The 21,879-nt window shown below is 48.3% G+C and overlaps 1 protein-coding gene across 1 annotated transcript; it reads right to left on the reverse strand.

Annotated features, from left to right (window-relative positions):
• Positions 1-2,276: 2,276 nt before the first annotated feature.
• Positions 2,277-21,192, reverse strand: LOC128712434 (mucin-5AC). The gene is made up of 16 exons (XM_053807327.1): positions 20,997-21,192; positions 17,089-17,651; positions 16,820-17,025; positions 14,107-16,608; positions 13,367-13,539; positions 13,117-13,283; positions 12,999-13,045; positions 12,414-12,617; positions 7,562-11,029; positions 7,340-7,495; positions 6,908-7,222; positions 3,800-3,901; positions 3,308-3,727; positions 2,937-3,229; positions 2,524-2,867; positions 2,277-2,447 (listed from the first exon to the last, which is right to left on the reverse strand). The coding sequence occupies exons 1-16, from the start codon at positions 21,190-21,192 to the stop codon at positions 2,277-2,279; spliced, it is 9,327 nt and encodes a 3,108-aa protein (XP_053663302.1).
• Between the last annotated feature and the right edge of the window lie 687 nt (positions 21,193-21,879).

The following is a 21,879-nucleotide window of genomic DNA, read 5'->3' on the forward strand; positions in this document are numbered from 1 at the left end:
CTCGTCGTTCATCGTTGTTGAATTCCTAACAGCTAACAGTAACACAAACGGACAAGGTAGACAAAAAAAAATACATTTTCGGTAAAGACCTAAGTGAGGACGCACCCACACGCATACGGTGGCGTTTGTCAGTAATAAACGAAAAAAAGCGGGCGCACTAAATTAGCTTTCGCGCGTGTGTGACATACGAAAAAAAAGAAGATGCAAACATTTCGGTTTTCTTCTTCCGATTATGCCACTACCAAGGAATGGAAAAATGGTTGCCAAACATTGTCAACAGAATTGTAATTGTAAGAACAGAAGCCACTCGACATCTTATTGCCCTCTTACAGGGTATAGAGAGCACACAGTTTCACGCTTGTATCTGACCGTGCAGACAGTGCTGGGTACGGGGTTTGCCCATTTGTTTGCAAGAGCCCAATAGACGATCTATTTACAGAAAAGAAAGCATTCACTTTATTCCTACCACTAGCTGCTGCGCTTTGTGCCTTCCTGTGTGCTTGCACATAATTTACTGCCTATAAACCTATAAATATTGTCACTTTCGGGTTCGCGCTTCGGAGCGCGGTTTAGCACAATACTGTCTCTAACTGTCAACGGAACACGCTAGTTGCTGCCTTGCTTACGAACTGTTGTTTGTGTTTGTGGGTTGAAATAGATGCAGTACCTACGTAGCGATCGCCTCTGTGCCCAGGGCAGGCACCCCGTTACAAAGGTATGCGTTCCATCGTCTCGAATATGCGTGTTTTGCTTTTATTTATATACGCTTTTGCATTAGGTAAGAGAAGACAAAATGAAAGACCGGAAGTATAACCATTAACCGAAAGCATACCGTAACCGGAAGAAAGAAAAACTTCCCAAAAACTCGGTATTAGAATTAGAATACAGCAACAACACGATGGAACTGGACACCAGTGTAACAGTGGGCGTTAGACGATACCTCTCGACGTGACGCTATAATGTTTTGTTTTGCATTACAGTTTTGCCAACAGTTGTTTATATTGCTTTGCATTTCGTTTTACAGTATCTTGTTTTATCATTGTCAGCGAACTTGACGTTCCCTGTTTTGCTTTGTTTGTTTGTTTGTTTTGTTTTGTTTCTATCTCTTCTTATAGGATTTTTGTGCAACTTTCATTACGTTATACTTTACTTCTTTTTTGTCATTTCTTATTTTCACTTCGTTTATAATTCTCGCTCAACAATGGTGCTTTCCAGTTGCAAAACTTTTTTTTTTGTTATTCAATTTTTTTTCCTCTCATTATGGCAGTGCACTTATATCCAGTCACCGAGCGTGTTTTACTTCCATCTTGCCTGTGTGCGTATCATCACTGCTGTGCCACATTCATAGATTCGCAATCAACAATAGCCTTAAATAGTGGACGAAACGTAACGGAAATTGTGAAAAAAGAGCTCAGTAGAACTCTGCAAAGATAACGCAAATAATATAGCTTAAATGTTGCATAAGTATTACTCATGCACCTTGCGTTTGATGGTGGCAAAAATTAAATTAAATTTCAATTTTTTTTTACAATCAATCTTTTTGCTGTCCGAAATAAGTGCTCACGTTTAGTTTCATTTGTAAAGGGGCCAAAACTATTTACAACCAAAAAACCATGCCAGAAGTGGTATTCACACACTTGTCGGTGCTGTTTAACGTGTTCCACACCGTTCCACCATTTTGCTTTCCACTAACGTCGCCTACTAATGTTCGTCCGTAGTTCTAATAATTTATAGCTGAATAAAATAGTATCATACACTAGAATTAGTATCTAAGCCGGTAGGCATCTTTCCACGGCGTTGCCTTCGGTAGTTCCTACCCTAAAACAAAAGGGAGAGCGCGTGCGATGTAATTAGGGTGATGAATGTTCAGTAGGGTACAAATACAAGCTCCGGTCGGTCCGGAGTCCGACAGCAGTGGGTGTAGTTGTAGCAGTGATCGACGATAATGGCGTATGTTTTGCGTTTAGTTTGAAGGAAGCACACAGCCGCAAATCCTTATCAGATGGTTCAGGGAACGTTCGGTGCCGTATTCCGCGTGTGTTGCTGCTGTGCAGGGCAGTGTTTGTCGGCCGGGTGTATTTTCGCCGGCCGTATGCTTGGGCGCAATCGGTTTTGTGGTTCGATTAGTTTTCTTTTAACTGACAGATTAAATGTGGTTGCAAAAGAAAAAAATCCTTCCATCAAATGGCGCCATGCTTTGCGAGCAAACCGGCAAAGAAAAAAGCCCCCAAAACCGCGATCACACGTGCCCGCACGCACACATCACCTCGAATGACTTAGTTGGTGTCGGCTACCTCGATGTCGTTGTCGATGCGCGACGAACGGATGCCAGTTTTACCGGTCCACGGGTATATGTCCGGGCAGGGTTGGCAGGTTCGCATGTACCGGACGCCAGATTTGTGCCACAGGTTGCATACCTTCGGGTTGTTGCAACGCTTCGGACGATCCTGTGTGAGGAGACGATGCAGAAGCGCCAATTAGTACTTGGCTGTACAAAAGTCGCATTGGTTAAAGCATTCTTACCCCATAGTTGCACTGGAAGGGCGTGAAGGAGTTGATGCGGTTGAGCGGAGTTGGGTCGCGTACCCACTGCAGCGCCTGCCAGTTCGTGATGATGAACACATCCTTCATCGAGTTGATCGCGTCCAGGAATTGTATGAATCCTTCCTTGTGGTGCGGCTGCGTGAACCAGGCGGCATGGTAGTACAACCCGAACGGTGCCCGGTTGGTCGTGTAGTGACGTTCGAAGTTCTTCATGATCATCTTGTACACACCCTCGGCTTCTGGCGGATTGGAGCAAGCGTCACCCATCGAGCAGCGACCACCGTTCAAATCCTGCCACATCACCATAGGAACCTCCCAAACACCTGTCAAATCAACAACGGCAAACAAAACGGGTCAGTACAGGGCACAGATCCTTCTGGACATCTCCTTACCTGGATAGCTCTTGGTTGGACAGGGCGGAATCATACAATCGTGGAAGATCTTGTAGTCCAGCGTGTACGGCCAGCTCGGCGGACGGTTTTCGTACACCGGCATCGACGAATCGTACGTGAAGTTAAAGTCGTGCAGCATCTTGAACATTTTGTTGCCACCGATCGACAGGAACGGTGCACGCATACCGCGCACATCCTCCAGCTTGACGCCACCGTACGCGGAGAGAATTTCACGCTGGCCGGCCACCTCACGGGCCCACTTCTTGGGCGAGAACGATTCACCGAAGCTATGCCTGTTGTAACATAATACGAAGCGCATCATTAGTATCTTAGTGCCGATCAGCGCTGCATATCCATTGGAGATCACTTACGAAACTGTGTGCGATGCCATCTCGTGTCCGTCGGCGTACAGGTTCTGCACCTGGCTGTAATCGGTCCATTCGTGCGATACGTAGAACGTCGCCGTGATAGGGCAACCGTTCGGGTTAACACGTCCCCGCTCGAACAGATCCTGGTAGAGCTGCTTGTTCAGATCGTTCACCGAATCGTCGAACGTGAGCAGTACGATCTGGGGCACTTGCTCCACCGGCAGTTCCCCAGGTACGTCCTTTCCACCGCAGTAACAATCGGGCAGCAGACACACATCCTTACGGCATTTGGCAGCTGTCTTGTCCGGCGTTGGTTGCGGGTATAGCGGCTCTGGACGAGTGGGCGGATGACGATAAATATCGACAAACTCCTGCGCCTTTGAAACGATGTTCTGCGACGGCTTCAATGTTGGTCGTGCACGTCTGAGGAAAAGGCCATTGGAGTGTTCATTGATGATGAGAGTAGAGGCGTAGATTAGGGTAAAGTTCACTTACGGTGGGTGCGTTCCTCGGTTGGCCGAAACGGTCGACTGCCCATCGGTCGCATAATGCGAACTGCCACGGTTGCGGTTGTTGTTACTATTACTGTTGCTAACTCTGCCCGATCGTAGCGTATTGAGTGTACGCGTTGAGTGAAATGACACAAGATAAGAACAAAATCAGTATCATCATATGATAGGGCGATTCGAACGGTACGATCGTGGCTTAAAGTTTTACGAGCGCCGAATATCAGCTGCAAATGGTACTGCTCCGTATTAGCATACGAGCCTGTTAGGGAAGCTCATGTCGCGTGATGAGATTAGTAAAGAGTTTAGATCCCCGGCAACCCGGCTAGTGCAGTGATGAGAGTGTCGATACGACTACCGGTTATAAACCCCCGAACAGAAATCAGATCGACGAGCGAAGTTAGGCGAGAAGAGAACGAAACCAAGCTACATCGAACGGTTAGGGTAGCGAATGATGTGACTCCAGCAGACGAAGTATTTGACACTTGAGGATGTGGTAAGCGTTGCCACCTGCTGGCAAGTCAATTGCCGCCAGCAGCAGGTAGGTGAGATGGCAAAGTTTACCAAAGATATCCTCATAAAATCCTACAGAACACCAGCACGCCGAGACAAGGCAATGGATAAGTACGTTAGAGATATAACTACACAACACTACGGTGCAAGGAACGTAAGGCGCAATGAGGTTGCAACAAGGAAGAAGAAGGAAGTAATAGGAGAAAAGGATCGTCGAAGGAACGACAGAGGGTAAGACACACTATCTCACCCGTCCTTTTGGGCAATATCTTTTATACGAATACTGGAAGACGGATAGATGATTGGTTGGGGAAGGCTGTGATCATCGTGTGTCCGAGGACCATGATCGTGCGCCGTAAGGATATAAGGGTGTGTGTCCATGCGCATTGTCACAGAGACATAGAGGGCAGTGGGAGGTGGCATAGTATGGAGCGGTGAGGTGATAACGTGAGCGTGTAGATGTGAGATGTATCAAAGATGAAGTTGATCTCTGTCGGTTGGCGATCAGACAAACAGAGACGGTAGAGTTTGAAGTAAAGGAAGCTTCTGGTCGTCCGGTCGTTCCACTTCCGTACACTTTCAGTAAGATAAGAATCGCAACATAGGCCCTTGGGGGGGGGTTTTTCGGGTTTTTATCAATGAAGGTACGTGTGAAGGTTTCAATACGCGGAACAGGAAGTAGATTCTCCGGTTTGGTTGTTGCGCTAGGCGGTGCAGATCAAATAGCTACTCCTAGTTTAGTTAACGTCCAACAAAGTGAGGGACCCATCGGCCTCTAGGTGTATGTCAAACGAGACTCCAGAGATGTCTGCTTGTCCTTGCTTATTGCCATGTTTGTGTAGCTCACTAGCGGGTTTGGAGGCGATGCACATGCCAGCACGAGCAAGCGAGACCATCACGTACGAGACTTTGGTTGTGCATTACGCATCGTCCGCTTGGGCTTGCGACATCTTTTTTTTTTGGGGGTGGAAGATACGAATTCTTCATTGCCGGTGTACGGTGATGGTGTTAGTTAGCAGACATTTTCCATCGGCTAATCATGATGGCAATACGGTGTCCTTGTGTCAGGTGACGTTTTTTTTTTATGTCCTTCTGGTGTGGGGCCAACATGCGACCCATTCTCGCGCGTTAAGCATCCTAAAGCCCTGAAGCAATTGTCCCTGACAAATCCCGAGCGTTTAGTTCACGTGTGATAGGAAGCACTTATGCGCACTACGAATTATACTAAGCTACCTTTGTTTATCCTTTTGCAATAATGATGGATTTATGGCTTATGTCTTTAGGGATCCAAAGCACTTTGTTGAACAAATTGGAAACGTTCCACGTTCGTGGAAATAGGTTTAACATCTTGCATATTTGGATGCTTACTAACTTTTTTTTTTGGTTTTTTAATAAGAATTTTAACAATTGATCTACGAATATTTCCATCTTTAGTACAATTATCTTGAACACATCATCCATCATTAGAAAATGTCTACATACATACTGACTACTCTAACAATACCACTGCATACAGGATCAGTAATCAACTTCTAAATGGCATATCACTAAACCCTGTTACACCAGTGTGGCCTGTCTGGAGCTACCAACATACATGTAAAGAAACACCGCTAGTTGCATGATCTAACCAAACCACTACATCTTCCACTACCTAAACTGTTCTCTACGTTGAACGTCTTGCCTTAGACCGCTTAGTACACGTCGCCCAGTACACTATGGAAGTACAACGAAGCATTCGGACCAGTTTCCGAAGATCTTAGTGCGTGTGGCATACGTTTAGCGATCAGAGTAGTGTGTGTGTTTTTTTTTTTACTTGTTTGCCATGTTGTCATGTTTGAAGTTTGCCTTCGATATTGTACTAAAAACACAATCGACCATCGTGAAAGAGAAGCTGTTAAATGTTTCTGGAATACTTTTTTCAAAATACAGGAAGATACTCGAGAAAGAGAAAACAAGAAATAAGCAAATCAACTTAAAGCTGTTGAAGAAACAACGAAGGGAAAAGAAAGGTTTACCATATGAAGTTACTTTACAACAGACAAGCAAGCCGTTTGTGCTGGCATTATTTAAATCGTATATCTACTGTGCTATAGCGGTTAATGAAAATAATCGTTTCGTTTACGTTGATGGCGCATTACAGAAGTTGATCGTTACTCTTTGGGTCTTTCGATCGTTTTTTTTTAGTTGCAAGAAGTGGAAGGCAAACTGCAGACTACTGTAGAGGGTGTGTATGTAAACTTAGTGATGTACTAGGATGAACAGACAAATGTGGTAGCAATACAACTGCTAGCTAGGAGTGAGTAGAGCGCGTTGATACTGTCCGAGCCATAGATGGTTCTAGTTTGATGTTGGCTGGCTGTTGGCTTACATCGCCATTTTTTTTTTTGGTATGTGTTTAAGATCAGTCAACGCATTATAAGTAATTGCAGGTGGTATTAACTAGTGGCTGCAGTGAGCGGTGAAGTATAACGAGTTTGGTATTGTTTCGAGATTTGGCGTGATAGAAACTTGACTAATCAAGAGTTTGGGGTTTTGTTTTTGTTTGAAGTTTGTGGTAGAAGTTGCTGAGCAGCAATAATAGTACCTCGAGGGAATCTCGTTGCATTTGGCGGACAGTGAGTTTTCTGTACATTGTATACTTTTTCCCGCTGCGGATGGTTTGCTATATCGGCGTGGCAGTTGTGCGGCTGCGATCGTGGTCTTTATGGCATTATTGACCCTGGAAGCGCGCGGTGGGAGCTTGTTTACGGAGTACGTCGTTGGCGGGCGGATTGTGGTGGTGGTGGTTGTGAGGGTTGTGGTAGTATTGGTTGTGGGGGGAATGGAAGGAGTTGAGGTGGCAGATTGGGGGAACAGGACAGAGCTACTGTTCAAAATGTAGCTCTTACCGAGATCCTCACTGATCCGAAGGCTTACGGCATCAATGGAAGGATTGGGGGAGGAATAGGAGGAGGACAGAGGCGAAAGGGTGCTACGTGCACTGTTGTACGGGTGTTCCGAATAAGGTTCCGGATACGCAGCACCAGCCGTAAGGTTCAATCCTTGCGTTGTACTAGGGTAGAAGCGCGATGGCACGGCCGAATGGAAACTACGCTCGGTAGTGACTGCCGCAATGGCGGCATAATGTGGCGTCGTGTATCGTTTGGAGGCACGTGCCATCGGCCTGAAGGTGCTCCGTAGTGTCGTTGTACTAGTGGTCGAGGGCGGTACGGAAGTCGTCGTGGTCGTCGTTGTTGACGTGGTCGTGGTAGTGGTCGTCGTCGTCGTCGGTGGCGTTGTGCTAGAGCTAGTCGTCGTACTCGACGGTATGCTGGATGTTTCCAGATACGAATAATCGGCCAGATCTTCGTCCACGGGCTCAACATCGTCTTCTTCAACGTCGTCCTCATCGTCATCGTCGTCCCGATCCTCGTCTTCCGATGTGTTGCCACTGTCCTGATTGTAGGATAGTAGCTCCTTCTCGGTCGGAATGTTCATTTCCGGCATCTCGACCGTGGCACGGAATTTTTTCGTTGTCGATTCCGGCTCACGACTGCTGTTGGCGACAGCAAAAGAACTATCTTCAGTGGATGTCGAATGGAAGCGCGTATAGTATACCGGTTTGTCCGTGATTTGGACAACGCGAATCGGTTGCCCGGTAGTAACTGACTGTTGTGGCTTATCTTCCTTTGCGGTACGATTGAAATCGAGCTGCTCGTAACGACTCTTTACATGTGCGATTTTAGAGATTTCGCGATCGGTCGATTGGTATTTCGTACGATCGGTCGTCGGAATTCGGTTTAGATAGGCTGAGGAGGATGAGCTCGAACTACCTACACGATCGTCATACTCGGTAGCAATCGATAACACTGTACTATCGGACGTTCCACTGTACTCTCTTGTCGGAACTAAGCTACTACTAGCAGGGGATGTGTTCTGTATACTAAGCGCGCCATCTATCGTGCTCGATGCTAGAGTATAGCTTTGAGACGTTGGCCGCAACCTTGTGTAGGAACGTCGGGGAGACCCTCGGCCACGGTTACGGAGATAGCGATACCGTGGGGTAGTTGTCTCATCGTACGATTCCGAAGAACGTACAAAGCTGAACACGGGACGATACCGACCCCGATACACCTCGGTCGATCTGGGCAAAGAGCTGGTGGTAGTGGTCAGCTCCTCAGAGCTACTGCTGACAGAAGTTGATGGGACCGTCGTCGACGTAGGTGCACTAGTACTACGAACGGTAGTAGGCTCCTCACTCGTACTAGTCACGGTCGTGCTTGGAGGAGCAACAGTCGTCGTAGTAGTAGTAGTAGTAGTAGTGGTTAATCGAACCGTGGTCGTACTAGGTGTGGTAGTTTCGCGCAATATAGCAGCCAACTTCGGCACAGCTGTGTATTGGAAGTAGCTCTTTACCGTTGGACCACCGACAGCCGGAATTTCGGGTGTGGTCGTACGATACAGGTTCGAGATAACTCTCGAAGTAGATGCAAACGGTTTATCGGAGGACGTGGTTTGACGCTGAACCTCCAAACTTTTGTACGGTGATACTACCAACCGCGTCGGCGGATTAGGAACTGGGTCCAGTGTTTTGCTAGTTGTGCTATCTTTGAGGACAGGACTCCGCGATGGAAGAGTTTGTACTTTTTCAATAGATTTTCTACCCTCTAGACTGCCAAATGGCGCCAGAGTAGTTCTCGGCGGGAACCGAGTCGGAGGTGTTGAAGGGGTGGTAACCGTATCGAAAGAATCCTCCGTATTTGTTTGTACTCGCGTTTGGAGCAGTGGATCATCCGCGTCACGTTCGTGTTCTTCCTGTTCGAGCAATGTGTTGGTCTTGGGACTCGACAGGATTTTCTCCTCTATCAATGGGACCCAGTCGCTTGAAGCGGTTGGAACAACGCTTGGCCGTGCTGCGAGCCGATTTATCGTTGTCGTCGTGGTCTGTACATCACGGCTCTTATAAAGAGCAACATTCTCGTCCTGGAACTTCGAGTAACGAGGTCGGACAGTAGTGCCTAAGCTAGAACTTAAAACAAAACGTACATTACTAGGGCCACTCCCGGTGGCCAATGAAATGGGGCTTACGGTAGGAGTTGTGGTAGTAGTACTAGGTATCGTAATCGTAGTGAATGGAGTAGTTGTTTCGGACAACTTTTCCGAAGTGGTAGTGGGTACTCCACGTGAACTGCTAGTAACAGCATCCGACAGTGTAAAGGATGTATAGTTAGGCAAGGGTTCCTGGTTTCTTGGAACTTCAATGCGCTCACGGTAGCCAGAACTTGGTGCAGTTCCCGGCAAACCAACAAACCCGGAGCTTAGCGTAAGGTTATAAAACCTGTTGCTGCTAAACTTTTGTTCCGAACGCGTGTCAACCTTCGGCACCCCGGTACTGGAACTAAACATCGAAAGAGGGCGTTGGTCATTCCAGTCTTGAGAAGTGAGTGTCAATCGAACGGATTTGTTGAAACCAAACGGTTCCGGACGTGTGGGGACTACGGGAGCTTGAGTGGCAACAGGAGTAGACCTGGATGGGAACGATCGGCTGATAGGCGCTTCCGGAGTGGTTGTTGCGATCGTGGAAGCTTGCGTCGCCGAAAGCGTCGTAGCAATGGCTTTCAGGTATGTGTGCTGATTGCGCGATCGTACACTGCTCGGAATTGCTTCCTGATACAGATAGCTATCGTAATCGGGCAGCGGTTGTGCTTTTGCCGTAGTACTAAAAGGCGTCCGGAAGCTAGCCGGTTGGATTTCTGAGATGATAAACTTTTGCAATTTTTGGCGCTGGGATTCTTGAGCGGTAGAGGGCAAACGGGTTATTGGGGACACTGTGGTAGTAACAGGGGTTGTGGTAGACCTTTGAGTGGTAGTTGTCGTAGTGGTAGGGGTTGTCGTAGGTTTTCTAGTGGTAGTTGTGGTAGTGGTAGAAGTTGTTGTAGGCCTCCTAGTGGTAGTTGTGGTAGTGATAGGAGTTGTCGTTGGCTTTCTAGTGGTAGTTGACGTAGTGGTTGTTGGTGGCAATGTGCTTGTCAGTGGGACAAATTGTTCAGCGGCACCGGAAGGCGAAAACTCCGGCCGTGTGTCGTACGAAAAGGGAGTCTCATCGTAAACATCGGACGTCATTGCATGTGCGTTTGCAGATGACGCCGAACGAGGATCGGACTGCGTGTACGTATGCGAGAACACCGGCAGAAGCTTTTGGGTAATAAACTGCTTCTTGGAATGATCGTTGGTCGAATCCGCGGCGGCACGAGACGGTGACCCATAATCGTACCGAGTTTTGGACAGTGTCGAGTACTCGTCATCCACCTGGTCGGCACTATCCTCACGGGCGTCACTATCGTCGTCATAGTAGTGATCATCCGGGATCGGATGGAAGCTAATCCCGGAAGGGACCTGCTGGTCGTACTGAGCGGACGGACGGAACCGTGGATATTGGTCGGCTGTGGTGGGGGTGGTAGTGGTCGTGCGAGGTAGTGTGGTGGTTGTACTGGGTATGGCGGTGGTAGTGGTTGTGGTAGTTGATGATGGTTTGATGTATCGTGGAACCGAGCTAGTGCTACTGCGGTACCGTGGCTCATAGGGAGACTGTGGAGACGGCGCAAAGGACACAAGGAAGGGAGAGGGGGAAGGCTCAGGGGTCGATGAGGAACCCGCGCGTGCTGCGAGTGTTAATATGATTGATTTGGGTGTTGTTTTAATACTTTGATCGTCCAATTGTGATGATCTGTTGGGATAAATAGCATCGTAGATTGACATTTTAGAAACGGTTTCAGAGAGCGAGAGAATCGTAATGTAAACGTTTTAAAATACTTTATCGGCCAGCGAGGCATTTTGTTTCATAAAAGCGATAACTAACAAAAAAAAAACATATGTACACCTTTGTGAAAATGGTTAGTTTTAAATTATAAAACTCAAATGGAAAAAAATATAACAGAATAGACACGATAACACACTATAATGGTTGCAGGCATTATCGTACTAAATTTAGTCATTGTTAATAACAGTTGAGTTAACGAGTTTTGTTCGGTTAACTAGAAAATGATTAAAAAGTAATGAAAAATAACGCAAGTTGGGCTGTTTTTTTTTTAACTGGTTAGACAAAGCATTGAAAAACGCAACATTGGCTGTCGTTTGCCAATGGGGTTACTGGTAGAAGTACATAAATTTCTTCCATGCGAAGAAGCAACAAACAAAAGTTTACAATTTACAACCCTAAACAACACAGGATGTGGGTTTCAGTTACATCAACAATGAGAAAATGTATTTTTTTTTCTGGAGTCTTTTTGTTGTGGCTCAAGTAAGTTGAGATTCTTCAAGATTCTGACCATTAGGGACATGTAAACGAATCAAATATGTGAGGTAGGGAAACGAAGAGCATGAAATTCATTATTTTGGTAAATGATGATCAATGAGACATGCAAGAGGAATGAATAAAGCGTAAGCGGCATTTTTAAAATACGATATCGGAAATCATAAATCTACTCGCGTAGAAGAAAAAGCAAAAGGATTACTTTAAGAGCAGTGGTACAGAGTAAATAAAGAGAGTAAATAGGTGAAAGAGGATAAAACTCCGTTCAATAGATCGTGTTGCCACAGTGCGATAAAAGAAAAACCGGGGGAAAAAAAAGATGTCTCAATTCTCTCAGCTACATTGGGAGTATGTTGATTGAATCCTTTACTGCAAGGAAGACAAATGATGCTACCGATCCCACTACGCTACTACGAAGATGTGGTATCCTGCTGAAATCGATTCTACCGTGTGTGGTGTTGTGTTGTGTCGACTGTGAAGTGTGTATTTGATGCGAAACCGAACTTCCGGACGGAAGGTTATGAAAATGTCCCCGACAGTGATGGTAGATTGCGTGAATCTGCCCGCAGCATGTGTGCCGTTTTGCTTGAGATGATTTAAAGAACTTTGTTTTGTTGCTTCTGATTTGTTGTATGATGGCTTGTACTTTTTGTTCATATGATAAAAAGAATGGCCCGCTCCAATTATGCGATATTTAACGGTGAGTATTTGTTTAACGAACGAATCATCTAATGATGGCACTAGTGAGAATAGTAAGAAGCGGTAAAGGATTGCGGCCTTTCGTTCTTTTCGGCTCTACCTTGTCGTATAGTACTGTATTGGAGCAGGTGTGGTGGTGGTGGTAGTGGTGGTGGTGGTTGTAGTGGTTCTGGCTGTGGTTGACGACGGCAGCGAGAAGGGCTCGGGCGTCGTAACGAAGGCCGTCTGATACTTGGGGCTGTTGTACGCACGGATCGTGGACGATACCAGTATCGGACGGTCCGAGATTGAGTTCAACTCATTTCTAGTGGGTTTATGGCACGAATGCGCGCGTACCCGATCACACGCGAAATGGGCGATCGATAGGGAATAGTGTAATCAGATAGATCCAGCAGGAGAAATAGAGAAAGAGAAAGATGGTGTGGTTTAGATAACAGGGAAGATTAGAGATATCGGGTTCTAAACAGGGCCGAAAAGGTGGATCGGTGTCCTACTGGATTTGCTTTGCGGCAATGCCAAAAGGAGGCTCTATTCAGGGAACGATCTTTACTCATTTGGGGTGCCTAATAACCTAATTGCTTGATCTTGCTTTTTTTCTCACTAAAAGCGTCTAAGTAATGGAGATAGTAGAAGAAATATATACGAATGCTAGCACTGAAACGGTACTAGATCCGTAAGAAAATACCTTATCTGTGTATTGGTTTGCTTCTGATTGTAACGATCTTCTTCAAGCTGCAAAAAGGAAAGAGCGTTAGCATCGGGAATTTGAGCGTCCGCCACTATCGGGAATGCCTTAGAAATACCTGAGCCACTAGAGCATCGTCATAGTCTGCCTGGTAGGAAGGTCTCTGGTAGGTAGTCCGTGGCGAAGTGACGTATGGATCTCGCTGAGAAGTGGGAGCGACGGTGGTGACCACTGTCGGACGGTACGTGGATGAAACGACAGGTTTCTGGGGTTGCGGTTGATATTCTGCGGTGATACAGGATGCACCAGCTCAGTAGGTTGCTTCGATCAATCATTTAAAAACGACCGCATAAAGACGGTGCACTTACCAACATCTCGGTACAATTCAACGTCGTCATCGTAAACGGCGTAGTACGAATCGTATGCAGATGGTTCGTAGTTGCTGGTGTTGTAGTAATTTCTGTTACTCTGCGTGAGCTGCGTCTTCTGTGGTTGCTCTGGCACATATCGGTTCTGTGGGGCTGGTGACGATGTTTCAACTCTGCAGAGTACGATCGGAAAGAGTGGTTAGTACACAGTGAATCAGATGTCAGATAATGGTATGATGGTTTTGCACCCAGGGCAGACACACTCTTCAACCATCATACCCTTAGCTGCACTCGCACACATAGCAAACGGAGGTAGTTTACAAAACGTTCTGTCATGTCTGGTTGAGTTGGCTTCAATAATTAATGCTTGTGAAGATTCCAATTACTAGATGTATACTGATGTTCCTAGTGTACTCTTATTAATTCTGTCATCGGATAACTCATAAAACAATGTTCGTTTGAATAAGGAAAAGCGACAAACACACAAAAATATATGGAAAATAAATGATCGAACTATAAATATATACAAAGGAATAAAGCAAATAAAACGCGTGACTATACAAGAGTATACAGTTTGAGTGCACATAGGAGACACATAAGGGCAGTTGTCCCCTGCCCTAAGCTGAGAAGTACATCCATCACACACAAACACACACCCAAAACACACGCGACCAACAGGCTAGCTGTCGGTGTCCTCTGCCCAGCTATAAAAAGGACAGAAAACGAAGGGTGGACTGTACCTGTTCGGTAGGCGTTCATCGAGCTCCAGTTGCGGTCGAATTTTGGTCGGTCGGGTCGGACTGGCATGTCTGAAGCCGTTGGTCGTACTTGGTTCCGGTGTCTCGGTTGTGCGCCAGCGCTGCTGGCCACGATTCGGTCGGATCGTGTAGCGTTTGCGCGACGTCGTCTGGGTCGTCGGTGGTTCGGGCGTGGTGGTAGTGGTAGTGACCGTCGGTTGCGTCGTAACGACCGCTGGTCTACGGGTCGAAGTCTTGGTCGTGATGCGGGTACGCACCGTCGTAGGATAGTAGCGGGGTGTAGTCGTCGTCACTGGCGGTCTAGCGGTGGTGGTCGTGGTCGTAATGCGGCCTCGATCACTGGAGACACTCTCCTCGAGATGGTTGTGCTGTACAACCGTGGGACGTAGACGGTGTCGTATCGTGTACGGTCTCAGGGTGGATTTGTTAAGATACCGCGGTACGTCACCTAGCGGCTTAATACCCTGGAAGACATCCTCCGGGAACTTGATGATCGGCGGAATGTCCGAGGTGGAGCTGGGGGAATAAGTTGTCACTGTCGGGGGACGCCACGTCGTTGTTTCGTAGTTGTAGTAAAGATTACCCGAAACCGAGCCCGGTGGCTTGGGTGTGGTAATATTTTGCATTGGCCGTGGAGCCATTGTTTCCGTCATTGGGGTGTACTTTGATTTGTTCACCGGATACCGATACTGATACTCATCATCATCGTCCTCATCGTCTTCGTAGTACTCATCTTCATCCTCTTCTTCGTCCCCATAAGGACGTTTGCCGTACACGGGACGGCGGTTTAGGTCCAGCGTGTTCTTCACATACTTCTGACCGCGCTGGTCTATATCGTCATCTTCTTCGTAGTAGAACTCGGCCGATTCTTGAGGTTTTTGTGCAGACACTGGGCTGAGTGGAGACGAACCCACGGGACTGTAGTATACCTGTTGCGGCCCGTATCCTTGGGACACTGGTTGAAGTTTGGTGTTGTTGGACACTGGCCGGTAAACTACCTGACCTGATCCAATGCGAATGGGCGATGGTTCCGCATTTGGCTTTACCTGTGCGATGTGAGTGTTCTTGATGGATTCGTAGAATTTGCTGTACTCACTCGGGCTTACTGTTTTGGATAGTTGAGGCTGATAGTATTTCGGTGTGGTCGACACCGCGATCGGTTGGAAGCCGTTCGTCGACTTGGTAACAAATTGAGCCGAGCTCGGTTTAGGCGTCGATGCCTCATAAATAGCCCCGGAAGGTTTACCCCCGTACCCGCTGTAGACCTGTGGTCGGGGAGCGTTAAGATAGACGTTGGGTTGGTACAGCTCCAGGCCGGTTCCCGGCACGATCTTTGGTGTGGTAACGGAGAATCGAAGTCCGCTCGATTGAATCGCATTTGAGATGCCCTCGTACACAGGGGCCGGAGTACTGGGACCAGCAGACACAACGTGAACCTGCTTCGGTTTCGAGTGATTTGGTTTAACGGCGAAGCTCTCCTTCAGCGGGCTGGCCGTGGGTTGGTTGTTGAAGAATCCCCCGACCGAGCTGAAGGCTATGTAGGGCGTCTTTTGGGTCGGTTGGGCCACGTTCGACAGCTGCACGTTGGCTGGTTTCGATTGCTTTGGCGTTTTCGCGTGATTGTTGACGGAAATCGGCGTCGAGGAGTAGGTGTTGCCGAAGTGGAAGAACGCAAAGTTGTCCGGTATCGTTTCCTCATCACCGTCGAGAGGTGAGGCGGGCGTTGTGTACTTTTTGTTATTGTGGCTGTTGACGAATGCGGCCGCTGTGAACTGCGTCTGTCCGTAGTTGGATTGGTGTGGTCGCTGCTGCTGTTGCTGGTTGGCTAGCAGCAGCGGAATGATCGTGTCCTGGGGTGTGATCTTGGCAATAGTCTTGTAGTTCTGCAATCCGGACGGTTTATGCGGTTGTAGGACCTCGACCGGCCGGACATTGTACGTGGGTTGCTTGCTTTTGCTGTACGCTTCCAGATAGTCGTTGTAGGTTTGGGTCAGTTCCTTCTTGCTGTACGTTTGCGGTTGGAAGTATCGTGCGCCGGGTTTAAAATACGTCGAAGCAGTAGGTAGCACGGTGTACCCGAACGGATCGAAGCTGCTCGGCGAGTAATTATTTTGGCGGGAAAGCGATGTGTCCAGCGACCGGTACTGCCAATTTCCCAACTGACGAAGTTGGCGTGCCGCACGCTGACTTTCACCACCACTGGAAGGTGCCACACTGTCGGGAGAATTCTCCGGCGCAAGCAGTTCTTGCACCGAAGCTTCATCCATGTTGGATCGTTTGGCAGTTTTTTTGTTCGATTCGTCATCGGTACTAGCGACGGCCGTTGGGTCAATCTGCGTCACCGGAGCAGTAAGGGGAGTGTCCGTTTCGGTATCAGTCTTAGTTTGGCCGACAGTGTCTCGCTTCTTGCGATCGTGGGCTTTGCTGTCAGTAGGGGCTGTATCGTCTAACGTTTGCAGTGGCTCGTCATCGTTCTTGTCAACACTGTTGTGTAAGGTTTTTGCGTGCGTTCGTGAGTGATTGGCACAAAAACAGTGCGCAGTGTATGTAGATGTGCGTATAACGAATAATAGTGTGTTTCAGGAGGAAAGAGAGAATAAAGTTTAAAGTATTTGGTCGAAACTCGCAGTGGATGGGAAACGTTGGACAAAGTGACACATGAAGTTGATGCATGAGGAGAGTCGAGCACACTTACCTGAACGGCTGAGGTTGAGCACTGTACGCAAAGGAACCTACTTTAGCCTGAGTCGGTATAGCATTGACACTCTGTTGCTGCAGGATACCGTCACGATCGCGCTGCACTTGCGATACCGTGCTTGGCTGTCCGCGGTAGACACGCTGCTGACGATCCGATTCCTCTTCCTCTACCGGTGGAAGTGTTTCGTGAGCTTCGGCGTAAAGCTGCAAGGAGAGAGAGATGTTAACATCTCGCAATCTTCAACCAAAACCTTACGCACAACATACCTGGGCAATGTTCTCCTGGGGTGAGTTCTTCGGCTGTCCGCGTGTGGTAATGACCGGGTTCGGGTTGGCCGGTGGTGGCGGTGGTGGTGGCAGATTGTGAATCTGTTGGATGCGTGCCGGTGCGGATGGTTCAGCCGGACCGGAAGGTCCCGATGGTCCCGACGGTCCCGACGGTCCCGACGGTCCCGATGGGGCCGATGCACCCGATGACGAAAAGCGCACTCTGCTTAGCACCTGCGGAACGCGTGGCGTAACCGTACGGCTGGCCGACGGTGCCGACGGTGAGCTGAGCGCGGGCAGATCGCATCCGACGTTGCGTGGCCAATCGCAGGTCTGCAGCTCGTGGCTGTACATCAAACCACCGGTACAGCTTTCCAGCAGTGCGCCTCCAAACACGCACACGTAGTACTGTGAGCAGTCGCTCGGATGTGGATAGTAACCGAACTCTTCCGGACACTCGAAATCAACGCTGGACGAGGTCGACTGTCTGGGGTTGGAGCCAAGCGCCCGTCCCTGGGCCGCACTCGTACGGAACGAGCGTTTTGTCTGTGCGAATACATTATCTGCGAATGAGAGTGAGAGGCAGTGGTAGGGTGAGTATTGGTGGTGAGCTGTACAGCGAGCGTAGGCACTGCTGCGGTGCTGTCACTGTCAGGGTGAGAAGGTCATCATAGTTGCTGTACAGGCGAGAAACAAGTGCGATATATCCAGCAACAGCTGATCAGATCCGCATGTTCCCTAGTCATGCGTGAATGGCAACTGTTCGCATGGAACACCTTCCAATACTGGTTATACACCCAGCCCCATGATCATCTGTCAGCAGTTTCTCCGACACACACCGATCAATCGATCGTATCTTGGCAATAGATTGCTTCCACACAACTGCAACACTACGAATCGATCCGATCAAATACTGGATAGCTACAAGGTTCCCGGGTCGCTACGATGCCATACATCGTCCATTGCACTGCGGGGTGCAAATATGAATGGCTCGTACCGTCCATTCCCGCAGTCCCGTCCATTGATCACCCACAAACCGCACGAGGCGTTGGTGGAATTTATTGCCAAATTTATGGCGGGTGGTACAACCGGAGGCATCATCGATGCCGTTGCACTGACAGATCGCAACGGTGCGAAGATTTGTGCGAAGCGATAAAATGCTTATAAGCGGTTGTGATCATTATCGATTGTGGCTGTCTGCTGCCGTGAGTGTGTTTTGCTGCAAATGGTTGCCGGCGAGTTGTGACTGAGCGGGGGCATTCTGGGCGTAGTTTTATAGCGATACGAACCAACCGACGGGTGTATAAACAGAAATCGATTTTATTACCATTTTTATGGTCTATTCATTCGGCGAAAATGAGTCGAGTTTGAAACATTAGAACGAAGGTTATGTTGCGTTTAAATGGAACGAGTTAGTACATTAGCGAAGAATGTAGATCATTAAATGCAGAAATGAACAATGCGGCATGCGCTAAATAAAGATTCATTTCTTTTCGTGACTAAAATTTCGGGTAACTTAAGCTTTAGGTCAAACGGCTCGTAAAACCCGGCATCATGGTCAGTTCCTTGAAGTTTTAGACTTTTTTGGAGAGTTTTGGTTAAAAATCTTGCAAGAAAGCTTTCAACTCCTGGCAATTAAATGGCCCCAAACTGTTTCACCCTCCCCGCAACCGCAACCTTATCCCCCGCGAACTCTTGGAAACATTCGGACATCGGGTCTTCAATAGGCGGCCCCACGGTTTTACTGCTGTCCGAATAATAAACATTGAAGGGTAAATAAATTCCACCCACTACCCAGCCTAGAATGCAATAGAATCCAACGCATGTCCAACAAACAAACGATGCTTTTGCCGGGGCCTGTCCATTAGCGTTGAGTGTTGTGTCATTTGAATAGATCCACGACTCATTGGACGATTCAGGCGGCAACTGTTGTGCGGATGAGAATAGGTAGAATTTATATTTCCCTCCACCCCCCCCGGAATCGCCAGAAGACGCGCCAGCGGTAGGAGACGAACGGTGATCACGAACAATCATCCGGTGGCATTGATCCATGGGAAGCGAGCTGGTGTCGGATGAAGACTTACAACTTAATTGAAATCATTAATTCCTCCCCGAAGATGTTCGCCGGGGTCGTTGTTTTAGTGCACGCCCGGGGGGCGAAAACGTACAACGTCGATAAAGGGGTGTAAGATCGAAACGGCATGCAAAATGATCCAGCGGATGAGCGCTGGTACAAAGGCAACCCAACGGGCGGTTCGATTGGTTGGGCAACACGTTACGTGACCACGGTCGTTGGCATTCGTGTGGTGTGTGTCGTGAGTGATCATCCTCAACGGCTGTATCCTGTAGATCCCGCGAGTTCAAGTTCAAAGACACAGCACCATCTGGGAAGCAAACTCCAATCCCTGACATTCAATAACGCTTGCCGAAGCCGTAGGCCACGGGATAAATCTTCCTCAACGGGTTTCGACGCCTACATTGCCGGTGCCGTTGGAGCGAATGGTATGGCGCCATACGGTTTTGGTGCGTTTCCGTGGAAAGGTATTCTCTCGTTCAAGACGAAAGTGCCTAGTGTGTGTGGGGATGGGCTTTTGCGTAGGTGCTTGGCACGACCCTTTCAGAAAATGGGGGAAGTCCCCCATAGGATAGGTGGGATTCGTTGACGCTGGTGTGTAAATAAATTTGTCCCGCGGGAATAGACACGATTGTACGGTGCAAGTTGCACGCGCAACGATAAGAGCATCGGCGACGATTGCAATGTCATCCCGCTAGGCGGAACGCTTGTCACCGGTCGTAAAACATGACCGCCGCGATCGGTTGACAGATGGTTTTCTATGGAGTTCTTGGGGATAGGACCGAAGTTATGTTCGCAGCGAGTTCTTACATTACCTGCGCGCTCCAGCAGGAGAGTTATTGCTTTGTGAAAAATTAGCAAGAATAACCCAAGGAGCTGATCTGCTGGAGGAACTGTTCATGGTTCAATGTTTTTTTTCTTCAATATGCCATCCCGTTAGGCAAACCTTTTCACGATGAGCTTATCGTGTGCTCTCTGGCCATTGGAGACGTCTCGGATTCTGCTACCATGCCATTTTCGGTCCCGGTACCCGCGTGAATGGCAAATTATCTTCGACGAGCGATCGGTTGTCCAACCGTCCGAGCGAACGAGTGACAGGACAATCAGGCGACAGAACAGAACCGTTCTTGGAGAGCGACCCATTCCCGGGGGGTGTTGGTTTTTTTTGTTCGCTTCGCCAAACCCAGTGAAAGGTAACCCTGGGTGGGTGGACTTCCTGGAGCAGTGACCCAACAGCCGGTGACTCAACGAAACCGATCAGTTGTTTTATGGAATTAAGATTACATCCCGCCCGGTTCCCGAGCGTCGCCCGTTTGGGGTGCGCACCGTTAAATCTGTTGCGGAGATTCATTACGGCCGGACATGGGCTTGACAAACGGGCGGCTGTCACAAGCAGGTATCAAGATCGAACTCCCCTTTAGCACGGAGATGCCAATGACCTTGGACGGAGTTTTTGCAGAACGCGGTGCGTGTAGGCTTTCAATTGCTACCGAAAGACCACGTTTGGCCAGCTGGGGCTTTACGTTTGCCCGTTTGCAAATCTTGCCATAGCACCGTGGTCTACGCAGTGGGTGGACATTCGCCATGTGACGCGTAATCGAGCTTGATTGGGTTTCAAATGGGGGGGGAGGGAACGGTCGTTCGGGGCAATTGTTCGACCCGGTGCGACTTCTGCTCGTTACCTCGAGAAAGAATCGGTTACCGATTTTGGAAGCGAGTTGGTTGACCCCTTTTTATGGGGATGAAGTTTTGACGGAAGTTGTGCAAAGCGATGTAAATGAACCGCTTATTGCAAGTAACGGACGCTCTGCATTTGCCCGTGGTGTCCAGTTACCGATTCTTCCGTTGCTAAACTGTTCGACGGTGAGCTGAAGATGCTGGCCAACGCTGATTGCCACCTGGGGTGTCAGTTTACGATGGTGATGTTTCGTTTCTTGCAGGTGGACGGTGTTGTAGCGCAACGCTTGATTTCGATGTAGAAGCAATTCGCACGTTAAAAGTCCATTCAATGTGATGAGATTTCGACTCATCGGTACATTTAGAGTGGATGATTAGAAGGGATCGCCGAGATCGACCGATCGAGTTACGATCGGGGCAACGCGGTTAAAATGATTATGATCTTTTGCAATGATGTCTTCATGCGGTGAATGAATTGCGCGTAGGTGGTGCAAGAAGGCGAATTAAACGTAATTAAGATGCTGACCTGTTCTTGTGCTAAACATTTTAGGGAAAACACAGCTCTGAACGATTTATTTAAAGCCTTTTTGTCCTTAAAGAAGCATTTATTATCTTGCTAACAACGAGCACACACACAAAATGGTTCACATTAATCTGGCGAGCAGCTCTTGCGTTCTGTGGTCATTTAAACTTCTCACCCAGCAGATTAGATTTATGGGCCTTCCACCGCGAGTGTTCCGAAAACGGTGTGCCCAATCAATCCACCCGCCATTCACATTTGACATTTTCATTTAGCTTACCAAACCAACCGATCCACAAGCCCACCCAACTTTTCCCCGTGCGGGTTAATTGTTTCGTGCCCGAGAACGGACACAAACCCGGGGGACACAAAGCGAAGAGTGTGTGAGTCATGCAAGTGGCAACTTCATCGCCGGCGGTGGTAAAACATTACCGGGCCGTTGTTGCCCCCGACCAGGGGTTGGCCAGTAATCCGCTCAACCGGAATCAATCCGCTGTCGGCAGTTCTGTGTTCGGTGTTC

This window comes from Anopheles marshallii, chromosome 3 (assembly GCF_943734725.1).
Source record: "Anopheles marshallii chromosome 3, idAnoMarsDA_429_01, whole genome shotgun sequence".
NCBI lineage: Eukaryota > Metazoa > Arthropoda > Insecta > Diptera > Culicidae > Anopheles > Anopheles marshallii.

Coding starts and splice junctions, on each gene's coding strand:
- LOC128712434 (XM_053807327.1), bottom strand. CDS start 21,192: ATGAGTCGAAATCTCATCACATTGAATGGACTTTTAACGTGCGAATTG. Junction 17,026..17,088: donor CCCAGGAGAACATTGCCCAG/GTATGTTGTGCG, acceptor CTCTCCTTGCAG/CTTTACGCCGAAGCTCACGA. Junction 2,868..2,936: donor TCCAACCAAGAGCTATCCAG/GTAAGGAGATGT, acceptor TTGATTTGACAG/GTGTTTGGGAGGTTCCTATG.